We start from the raw sequence: 11,139 nt of genomic DNA, 5'->3' as shown, positions 1-11,139 counted from the left end.
CCCTGGCTATCATGTGTATAGTGTGTCTAGGTAGCCTCTGGAACACAGCCTTCTTAGTCTGCAGATTCCTGCTCTACATCAGGATGAAAGGTTTGTTAGTCATCACCTGGCTTTACAGAACTGATGTGCTCACTGTGTTACCAAAACATTTTTTTTCTTTTTCTGAGGTCTCACTCTGTGGCCCAGGGTGGCGTGCAGTGGTGTGATCTCGGCTCACTGCAACCTCAGCCTCCCAGGTTCAAGCAATTCCCAGCCTCCTGAGTAGCTGGGATTACAGACGTGCACCACCACACCTGGCTAATTTTGGTATTTTTAGTAGAGACGGGGTTTTGCCATGTTGGCCAGGCTGGTCGCCAACTCCTGGCCTCAGGTGATCCGCCTGCCTCGACCTCCCAAAGTGCTGGGATTATAGGCATGAGCCACTGCACGTGGCCCAAGATGACAATTATGATTATAGAACATGACAGCAGGAACTTCCTGAGGCATAGGACTTGCAAAGGCACTGACACGTTTTTATATAAATTAACTTTTATTTCTGTAACATATAAAAGGTATAAATAGGACTTATGTAAAAACCAATCACCTGCACACACAAATTACGTGAAATTAGTTTATATATCTCTTTAAACCAGAGGGAGGAGGAAGCAGGATGAGGTCCACCTGGCCCACCATAAGTCCTTCCCCAGATGCTGTCGTGTATTAGTAGCTTCTGTGGTCAACCAGGGTGATCTGCCAGGCAGTGCCTCAGGATGGGGTGGGGGGTGGGGGGTGGTGGTGGTGACGAGGTGTGAGGCTTCTGGGCACGGCTGTGAGGGAGGCACTTGGTGGGAAACATGCCTGAGATGGAAACAGTCTCGTCCTCACCCAGCAGGTGGGACTTGTCGGTGGTGGACAAGCCAAGGGTCCCGCAACTCCCAGTTGGTGCTCCTTCGCATGCTTATCTGATGTGGTGCAGGAATAACAGGCAGAGGTGAGAGGTCAGTCCACAGAAGGGAAGTCTGAGGGAGCAGCCGCCATGGGTGTCCCACCCAACGCTGGCAAACAGTTCTGTGCACGAGGGATGCAGCTGAATGGTGCTGACGGTGGAGCTCACAGAGCTCCTGCATTCTCAAGGTGTGGATACATTCTGGGAAGGGTGAACTGGTGTAAGAGTCACATAATACGTGGAGGGGTGTAATAATCAAAAAAACGTAGCAAAACACCTTCTGTGCCTATGAGACAGGGTTGAGGGAGCCGAGAAGAAAGTCCACAGCTCTGCCACACGGCCCAGCAGTGCTCATGTCTGCTGGCTGATCCTCCCCAAAGCCTCTCCTGCCAGCTTTTTTTTTTTAACTAAACTAAATGGTCAATACCGCCATCTCTCTTGATAATGACAAAGTGTTTGCACAGGATGCCTACAGGTGTGTGTGTCGCTCCTCACTAATGGATCCGTAGTGATATAGCTGTGGGAGGCACTCTTGGGTTGAAAATGAAGGCAATTATCACATTACTGTCAGTCTTGACTGAGTCACCTCTAGAGTTTATGCTTTCAGCCTTAATTGAAATGAAAACAATTATATAAAATTCTCACATAATTGATCACAAATGTGATCGCAGCCACTCTGACTAAGATTGGTGCTGGCCAATCTGCTGTGAGGGAATGAAGAGAGGAGAGGAACTGCGATGTTAGTCCCTGATTCTACTGCAAGTTTCCAAGCACAGGAAATCCCACTCTAGCTTCGGAGACCCCAGCGTGACAAGAATCTCCCTGTGCTTTACATCATCTCTCACCCATGCTAAGCTGTGATCCCTCACCAAGTCTATGAAACCTGGAAAAGGAGTGAGAGTGTGCGGGGTGTGTGTGTTTTATATATTCAGGGGTCGTTCCAAAAGGGGCAAACTATTGCTCTTCGTGTGTGTGTTTTATGTATTCAGGGGTCGTTCCAAAAGGGGCAAACTATTGCTCTTTGTTGTGTGTTTTATATATTCAGGGGTCGTTCCAAAAGGGGCAAACTATTGCTCTTCGTGTGTGTGTTTTATATATTCAGGGATCGTTCCAAAAGGGGCAAACTATTCCTTTTCGTGTGTGTGTTTTATATATTCAGGGGTTGTTCCAAAAGGGGCAAACTATTGCTCTTCGTTGTGTGTTTTATATATTCAGGGGTTGTTCCAAAAGGGGCAAACTATTGCTCTTCGTTGTGTGTTTTATATATTCAGGGGTCGTTCCAAAAGGGGCAAACTATTGCTCTTCGTTGTGTGTTTTATATATTCAGGGATCGTTCCAAAAGGGGCAAACTATTCCTTTTCGTGTGTGTGTTTTATATATTCAGGGGTTGTTCCAAAAGGGGCAAACTATTGCTCTTCGTTGTGTGTTTTATATATTCAGGAGTCGTTCCAAAAGGGGCAAACTATTGCTCTTCAAGTCCTGGGGCAGGGAAGGGAAGGGGAGGGCCACTGTCTGCTCCTGAAAGCTCTATGGGGAGAAAGGCTCCCTGCCTGATTGTCCTCTCATTCACATGCCAGCTTACTGTCAAAGCTAGAAAGACCGATGCCAAAGGCCTGTACGGCGCAAAGTGGGTAGTTGTAGTCCAGTGTGAACACGTCATCTGCCACACGTCCAAACTGCATGACTATGTAATCAGCTAGAAACAAAGAAATCAAGATGTTAGAATATAATGTGGTTGCACTAGGGGAAATCTTTTTTTTTTTCTTCCTTTTCTTAAATGGGGTTTTGCTTTGTCGCCCAGGCTGGAGCCTAGTGGAATGACCACAGCTCACTGCAGCCTTGACCTCCGTCCCAGGCTCAAGTGATCCTCCCACCTCAGCCTCCTGAGTAGTTGGGACTACAGGCAAGCGCCACCACACCTGGCTAATATTTTACTTTTTATGAAGATAGGGTCTCACTATGTTGCTCAAGCTGGTCTCAAACACCTAGGCTCAAGTGATTCTCCTGCCTCGGCCTCCCAAAGTGCTGGGATCCTATTTATGATACAGAAAGAATTCTCCAAATAGGCCAGTTAATCACCAGGTTTCTGTAGAATAGAGAGCAGCTTGTCACAAACTCCGTAGGCTAGAGCTGCCAGGAACCTTTATTGGGGTCATTTGCCTTTGTTTCCCAAACAACCTACTCTATGACTTCTCTGATTTTTTATTTTTTTCTGAGACAGGGTCTTGCTCTGTCACCCAGGCTGGAGTTAAGTGATGCAATCTCAGCTCAATGCTGCCTCGACCTCCTGGCTCAAGTGATGCTCCCACCTCAGCCTCCCAGGTAGCTGGGACTACAAGTGCCTGCCACCACGCCCAGCTAATTTTTCTATTTTTTGTAGAGATGGGGTTTCCACACCATGTTGCCCAGGCTGGTCTCAAGCTCCTGGTCTCAAGTGATCTGCCCACCTCGGCCTCCCAAAGTGCTGGGATTACAGACGTGAGCCATGGTGCCCAGCCAACTTCTCTGATTTGCTATAGCACCTCTCTCACACTCCTCTCCCCTCCTCAACACAGTGATTTACAATTTTTCTCTAAAACTGTAGTTTCATCTTTCCAAAGAAATCCTGTCTCTCTTCTGTGATTATCTCCTGACTGTCACTTCCTGTCATGTACAGGGAATGTGCATTCCCCATCCTGTAAGAGCATCTGTCCTCCTCTTCCTACCCAACCCTTCCTGGAGGCTTACGGTCATTTTTGTGGACTATCTGGAAGTTCTTCACAGACGCCTGAGTGACCCGGCCACGAAAGTTGAGGACATAGGACTGAGTGTCACTGTTCCAGACGGGGGCCTTGTTGTGCAGTTCAATCAGATTTTCCATAGTTTTGTTCTGCCACCTTGATAGCAAACTGTCATGGTTCTGTCCAAAGGGAAAATCATTACTTTGTACTGAGAACTCCAACTCTATGAGGTAGAAGGTAGAGTAGGAGAATACTTTCTCCATTTCAGAAAGGGTAAACCAGAAGCAAAGAATGAAAGCCAACAATGAAGACAGGTTTTTTTTAAATTATTCTACATTATCCAGCATTTCTCTTTGTAGAAAAAATGGTTTCAAGGCAATGACTCTGCAACTGCTCTTATCCTGAGGTTTTGGAGGGGCAGTTCTCCTAAAGAAGTATATGGAGCTATCTCCAGTGTGGGGCTCTGGAAGCTCAATCTTTTTTTTTTGTATTAATCTCTGTGTATTGTACTACTGTCTTTTAGAGTCTTTCACTGATTTAAATACATTCTTACTCACGTTTCGTGGCTGATATGGGATCTGCTTATGATTCAGTGTCATTCCAGGAATGATCACGGACATTTTCCTAGGACCTTTAAATCCAAGTACGTTCGTTTCCTGGAAGATAGGAAAACAAAGCAGAACTTGGAAACAGGAAAAAAAATAGACACCACATTCTTTTATAACATGAGACTTTCTTGGGAATGTAAGATGCTGACAATATCAGCTGTATCAGTCGGGGGCAGTGGATCACGCCTATAATCCCAGCACTTTGGGAGGTCGAGGTGGGCAGATAACCTGAGGTCAGGAGTTCGAGACCAGCCTGGCCAACGTGGTGAAACCTTGTCTGTACTAAAAATACAAAAATTAGCCACGCGTGGTGGCGGGCGCCTGTAATCCCAGCTACTCAGGAGGCTGAGGCAGGAGAATTGCTTGAATCCAGGAGGCAGAGGCTACAGTGAGCCGAGATTGCGCCATTGCACTCCAGCCTGGGCGACAAGAGTGAGACTCTGCCTCGAAAAAAAAAAATCAGGTGTACCAAAAATAATTTTATTACTTTGCTGTAAACAGAGTCAAAAACAGGAAAGTAATATTATATCTCTTTATACTTCTCTTTTTTTTTTGAGACAGAGTCACGCTCTGTCGCCAGGCTGGAGTACAGTGGCACAATCTCAGCTCACTGCAACCTGCAATCTCCACCTCCTGGGTTCAAGCGATTTCCGTGCCTCAGCCTCCCGAGTAGCTGGGACTACAGGCGCATGCCACCACGCCCGGCTAATTATTTTTTGTATTTTTAGTAGAGACGGGGTTTCACCAAGTTGGCTAGGATGGTCTCGATCTCCTGACCTCATGATCTGCCCGCCTCAGCCTCCCAAAGTGCTGGGATTACAGGCGTGAGACACTGCACCTGGCCTATACCTTCTTTAAACACCTACATTTAAAACAGAATCTCTTGGCTTGAGTTTACTCTTACCCTTTTTTTTGTGGGACCAGAGTTTCACTCTTGTTGCCCAGGCTGGAGTATAATGGCACAATCTCAGCTCACCACAACCTCCGCCTCCCAGGTTCAAGCAATTTTCCTGCCTCAGCCTGAGTAGCTGGGATTATAGGCACGCGCCACCACGCCCGGTTAATTGTGTATTTTTTTTTTTTAGTCGAGACGGGGTTTCTCCATGTTGGTCTCGAATTCCCGACCTCAGGTGATCTGCCCATCTTGGCCTCCCAAGGTGCTGTGACTATAGGAGTGAGCCACCACACCCGGCCTCTTACTCTTGAGTCTTAAATGCGATTTGAGATAACTGTGAACAAACTGTCCAACTTTGTCAGCACCAACACATATTTATTTCTCAGTGAGAGCATGGCACTATGTTACATACAGTGAAAATGAGTTGTGGTTAAATAAGGCCTGCACTAGGTGTTAAAAATGCCTGTCAAGCCAAGCAGATTATTCTTATTTTATTTTGAGATGGAGTCTTGCTCTGTCACCCAGGCTGGAGTGCAGTGGCACAATCTTGGCTCATTGCAACCTCTGCCTCCTGGGTTCAAGCGATTCTCCTGCCTCAGCCTCCCGAGTAGCTGGGATTACAGGTGTCTGCCACTACGCCCAGCTAATTTTTTTTGTATTTTTAGTAGAGACGGGGTTTTGCCATGTTGGCCAGGCTGGTCTCCACCTCCTGACTTCAGGTGATCCATCCGCCTCGGCCTCCCAAAGTGCTGGGATTACAGGCGTGAGCCACCGCGCCCGGCCAATTATTATTATTTTTTAAACAGGGTCTCATGCTGTCGCCCAGGCTAGAGTGCATGGTGTGATCACGGCTCACTGCAGCCTCGACCCTCCTAAGACTCAGGTGATCCTCTTGCCTCAGTGCCCCCAGTAGCTGGGACTCCAGCGACTGCCACCGTGCCTGGCTAATTTTTGTATTTTTAGTAGAGATGGGGTTTCACCATGTTGTCTAGGCTGGTCTCTCCTGGGCTCACATGATCTGCCCGCCTCGGCCTCCCAAAGTGCTGGGATTACAGATGTGAGCCACCAAGCCCAGCCAAGCCAAGCAGATTATATATGAAAGCTATAGAGGAAAGACACTTTACATCAAAGTGTGAAGTCAAATGGTTCTCAGGCATGTAGATAAGATCTCATGAGATTAATTTCAACTTAAGAAAGTTGAGACTTTGGAATAAAAAAAACCAGCTGAGATGGGTCAATTCCTTCTTGCTTTCTCTTACTCAACAACTCTTTGAATATCTACTGTGTGCCAAGCCATGTGCTAGTATGGATATAGCCATGAGTAAGAATTCACAAGAGTTTACAAACTGGTAGAGACAGTTCATGTTGAACAAGTAATAACAAATACATGTGGGTTACAAATGCTACAAGGACGCAGATGAAGGAATGTCAACCACATCTAGTGGAGTACATCAGAAAAGACTTTGATAAGGCAAAAGGCAAGAAAGAGGAAAAGGGAAGCCTCGCCAAGGAGGAAAGATGAGTGTGGTTGGACAAAGGAATGACAGGAGGGCTGCTTGGCTAGAATGATGGGAAGGAGGGGCATGCCAATAGAGGAGTCTGAAAGCAAATGCTACCATGTTAGATCTTACACAATGGGTAGTCACTACAAGATTTGAAGCAGAACAGGAGGATCAACTGGAGCCTCATTTTAGGAAGATTCATTTAGTAGCAGCAGACAATGAGCTAGATAGTTCTCAGGTCTTTCCTGGGTGTGAAATAAAATGAAAAAGTACAATAAAACAAATAATAATAAGATAAAATTTAAAAAGAAGTGAACTATAAATGCCAAAAAGAGGAAAAAAAATAAGAAAAAGAGATTAAAAAGAGAAAAAAGAGAATGAACTAGATAGGAAAAGATTAAAAGCAAAAAAAGATCACCTTTAATTTATTGTAACCTTTGGCCACTGGATAAGAAGTAAAGGTCTGAATTAAGTGGCAGCAGGAAAAAAGAAGAGGAAATAAGAGAAGAAATATTCTGAGAGTGAAAGATAATTGAACTTGGCAATTCAAATAACTAAAACTCAAATACATGAAGAAAATGGTACAGCAACAGAAATCACAGAAATAGAAACAAGCTTGGGAAGGGAGGTTCTTTAGCAACACTAGGTGAAAAGTGCCAGCAGGATACCAGGAGGGCAGGCAGGGGGCCTTGGGAAAGCAGCACTCACATAGGAGATGGCAGCCAGCTCCTGCCGGGTGTAGGCCGCTCCTACCAAACCCCGGCCCTTCATGGGGCAGATGCCACGGTCATAAACTGTAAACTTGGTCCCCATGAGGTTGGATCTGGAGTTAGGAGAAAAAGTCACCATGATGATCTGTATTTTTTTCTTATACAGACACAATCTAAGAGAAGGAAAATGGAAGCCTATTTGCCTGTTCTCCAAATGTCTCAATGTTCATCATCACTTTTTCAAAAATATCTCATTAAAGCAAGGAAGGAACTAAGATTTTCTTTTAACTTTTTATTTACTTATTCATTCGAGACAGGGTCTCACTCTGTCGCCCAGGCTGCAGTGCAGTGGCAGGGATCATAGCTCACTGCAGCTTCAAACTCCCAGGCTCAAGCCAACCTCCCACCTTAGCCTCCTGGGTAGCTGGGGCTACAGGTGAGAACTGCCACGCCTGGCTAATTTTAAAGTTTTTTGAAGAGATAATGTCTCAGTGTGTTGCCCAGGCTGGTCTCAAACTCCTGGCCTCAAGTGATCCTCCAACCTCAGCCTCCCCAAATGTGGATTATAGGCCTGGGCCACCACACCAGCCTTTTTTATTTTTTTGAGACAGACTCTCATTCTGTTACCCAGGCTGGGGTGCAGTGGCACTATCTTGGCTCATGGCAACCTCTGCCTCCTGGGTTCAAGCAATTCTCGTGCTTCAGCCTCCCGGGTAGCTGGAATTACAGGCTATTCTACCACACCCGGCTGATTTTTGTATTTTTAGTAGAGAGGGAGTTCTGCCATGTTGGCCAGGCTGGACTCCAACTCCTGACCTCAAGTGATCCGCCCGCCTTGGCCTCTCGAAGTGCTGGGATTACAGGTGTGAGCCACTGCGCCCAGCCTTTTTTTTTTTTTTTTTTTTCCTTTCCTTTTTTCTTTTTTTTTTAAGATTACAACATCAATACATGCTAGTTGTAACCAAGATACGGACCGTTCTGCAACTATAGGAATATGACTATCAGAAAGAATAGGACAGTGATCTAAGGTTGCTTTCACCTAAGCTTGCCGACATAACTTTCTCCTTCACGAGATAAATCAACTGGATCAATGGAGATAAGGTAGTTGGCTGTTTTGCTCTTTTTCCGCTTTCTAGCTGCAAGAAGAAATATCTGGGAAAAGAAAAAGTGTCAGTCAAAAATGAAGTCGAGAGAAGCTGCCCCGCCCCTGGCCATGGTTGTCCTACATATTCATTCAGCCAGTGTTTAGCAAGTCCCCAGCATATGTCAAGCTGTTAATCTTTGGGTCTTTATCCCTTTCTCTAACTCTCTTATCAGAATTCACTATCAGGCCGGGTGCAGTGGCTCACGCCTGTAATCCCAGCACTTTGGGAGGCCGAGGCGGGCAGATCACAAGGTCAGGAGATCGAGACCATCCTGGCTAACACGGTAAACCCTGTCTCTACTAAAAATACAAAAAATTAGCCGGGCGTGGTGGCACACGCCTGTGGTCCCAGCTACTCAGGAGGCTGAGGCAGGAGAATGGCATGAACCCGGGAGGCGGAGCTTGCAGTGAGCTGAGATCGCGCCACTGCACTCCAGCCTGGGTGACAGAACGAGACTCTGTCTCAAAAAAAATAAATAAATAAATTCACTATCAGGGTTTTCTTCCTGTACAGTTTTTCTAAATTCACTAGCTTGATTCTCCATATAATTAGTTACAACTTCATCCCTAAAACTTCCAGTTAAAAAAAAAATCTCCAAAGCTGGGCCAGGTGGCATGAGCCTATAATCCCAGCTGCTTGGGAGGATGAGGTAGAGGGATCACTGGAGTCCAGGAGTTCAAGGCCAGCCTGGGCAACCTTGCAAAATCCAATAAATAAATAACAATCAATGTTCATCCAATGCCATGATTAAGAGTCTTTCCAACTTTAGGAGAGACAGGATCCTGAAAACCTTCCCATTCTTTACTGTGATGGTTTTTTTTTTTTTTTTTTTTTGAGATAGGGCCTCACTCTGTCACCCAGGCTAGAGTGCAGTGGCACAATCACAGCTCACTGCAACCTCTGCCTCCCAGGTTCAAGTGATTTTCCTGCCTCAGCCTCCCGAGTAGCTGGAACTACAGGTGCATGCCGCCACTCCTGGCTAATTTTTTAATTTTTTGCTAGAGGCAGGGTCTTCCCATGTTAGCCAAGCTGGTCTCGAGCTCCTGTCCTCAAGGGATCCACCCGCCTCGGCCTCCCAAAGTGCTGGGATTATAGGTGTGAGCCACTGCACCTGGCCTGTGATAGCTTTCTTAATGCCATGGGGACACAGACAAAGGAATGTCAACCACATCTGGTGAAGCACATCAGGAAAGACTTTGATTAGGCAAAGGGCAAGAAGGGACAAAAGGGAAGGCTCTTCAGGGAGGAAATACTCTTTTTTGTATACTGCCGTTGTTTTAAACCACTGTGGCTTCAATGGCATGAATACCATCCTATACAGGCATCCTTCCTAAACTCTACCAGACTAGGACCATAATAGGGAAGCAGGAGAGTGGCAGTGGCTAAGCAGGAAGACTTTAGAATTATGCAGAAATAGGTTTGAATTTGGCTCTGCCACCACTTAGTGCAATGTGGGGTAGGTAAGTCACTCCCTAAGCCCCAGTTACCTCATCTTTAAAGCAGAGAGAAGAAATCCTACCTAACAAGGTGGCTACAAGGATTACAGGTGATAATATATATAAATATATATGCATATGCTTGGTCTGTTGTAAACACTCAATAAATGGTGGTTAGAAGAATTAACACCTACTATCATTATCTTATTTCTAGGCTCTTAAAATAATCTGTTAAGACCTGGTATTAATACAAAATTAATAAAATAAAGTTCATCGGCACATATTAAACTGGCTCAAACTTATAAAATAAATTAGAATTTCTAGGGTGAGAAATAAGACATTTAACTTGTAGGTCCTTCTGTATTTCTAATTCCTCCTATTCCCTAAAACTCACTCTTCTTCCACAATGTCACGTTCTCCCGTAATAAAAAGAAAAACCAAAAGAACAAACAGTAACATTCAAAAACTAAATCATGGGAGACAGATGAAAATAATTATATTAACAACTACCTGTCCATTTTCCCACATTGTGGATAAAGCTCTTATTTGTGGGAGGGTAGAGCTTGCTGCCTATTAGACCATGAGCTCTTTGCAGAAAATGAGAACACAGCATCTGGGGACTGAAAGATACAATCTACTTCCAGCTGGCTTGGTCTAATACCAGAGTTAGTTCCCTAAGGCCCATCAACAATCTATTCCCACAACATTCTTCTCTCTCTCAAGAGTTTTCTTAGAAATCAATTCTCATACCTTCTGATTTTCTTCTTTTTCCAAGTACATATAGTAGGTGGGGAAGAGGCCCCGATCCATTCCCTTTTTATCCCGGATTATCCGACATCTTACTGTGACACCTTGAGGGGCAGGACTATACACAAAGTCCTCCAGGTCGTCTATGTCTCCCAGGAGGTTATCAGCTGGTTGGGCTGCAGTAGCAGAACCGGAAGTGCCTGTATCCTGAAAGGACAGCCATACATGAGCAACAAGAGGCCGGGACGCAAATTCTGATTCTCTTTGAAAAACACTTAGTGGACAAAGCAACTTAGTAATTTACCCGTGTCTTCAGTCTTCTGACAGAATAAGGAAAACTGAAAAGTTAAGTATATGAATATTGAGAGTAATGAAGAGTTAAGTATGAAAATGGGACAAAGCCTCACAATAGCTGACCTGAGATAGAAAAAATTAGATCATAAACTAAATT

General features: G+C 45.2%; 1 protein-coding gene across 1 annotated transcript in view; it reads right to left on the bottom strand.

Moving 5' to 3' along the window:
* Nucleotides 1-510: 510 nt before the first annotated feature.
* Nucleotides 511-11,139, bottom strand: part of TULP3 (TUB like protein 3) — a 50,779-nt gene continuing 40,150 nt past the window's right edge. The window contains exons 6-12 of the mRNA XM_055078513.2: nt 10,692-10,895; nt 8,400-8,512; nt 7,359-7,473; nt 4,203-4,301; nt 3,653-3,824; nt 2,508-2,621; nt 511-1,126 (exon numbers count right to left, since the gene is read on the bottom strand). Of these exons, the coding sequence (XP_054934488.1) occupies nt 861-1,126; nt 2,508-2,621; nt 3,653-3,824; nt 4,203-4,301; nt 7,359-7,473; nt 8,400-8,512; nt 10,692-10,895 (1,083 nt within the window). The 3' untranslated portion in view covers nt 511-860. The remainder of the gene's footprint in view (nt 1,127-2,507; nt 2,622-3,652; nt 3,825-4,202; nt 4,302-7,358; nt 7,474-8,399; nt 8,513-10,691; nt 10,896-11,139) is intronic.

Source organism: Pongo abelii, chromosome 10 (assembly GCF_028885655.2).
Source record: "Pongo abelii isolate AG06213 chromosome 10, NHGRI_mPonAbe1-v2.0_pri, whole genome shotgun sequence".
NCBI classification, from domain to species: Eukaryota; Metazoa; Chordata; class Mammalia; order Primates; family Hominidae; genus Pongo; species Pongo abelii.
The sequence above is the reverse complement of the archived record's forward strand: the minus strand, read 5'-3'. Positions and strand labels throughout refer to the sequence as shown.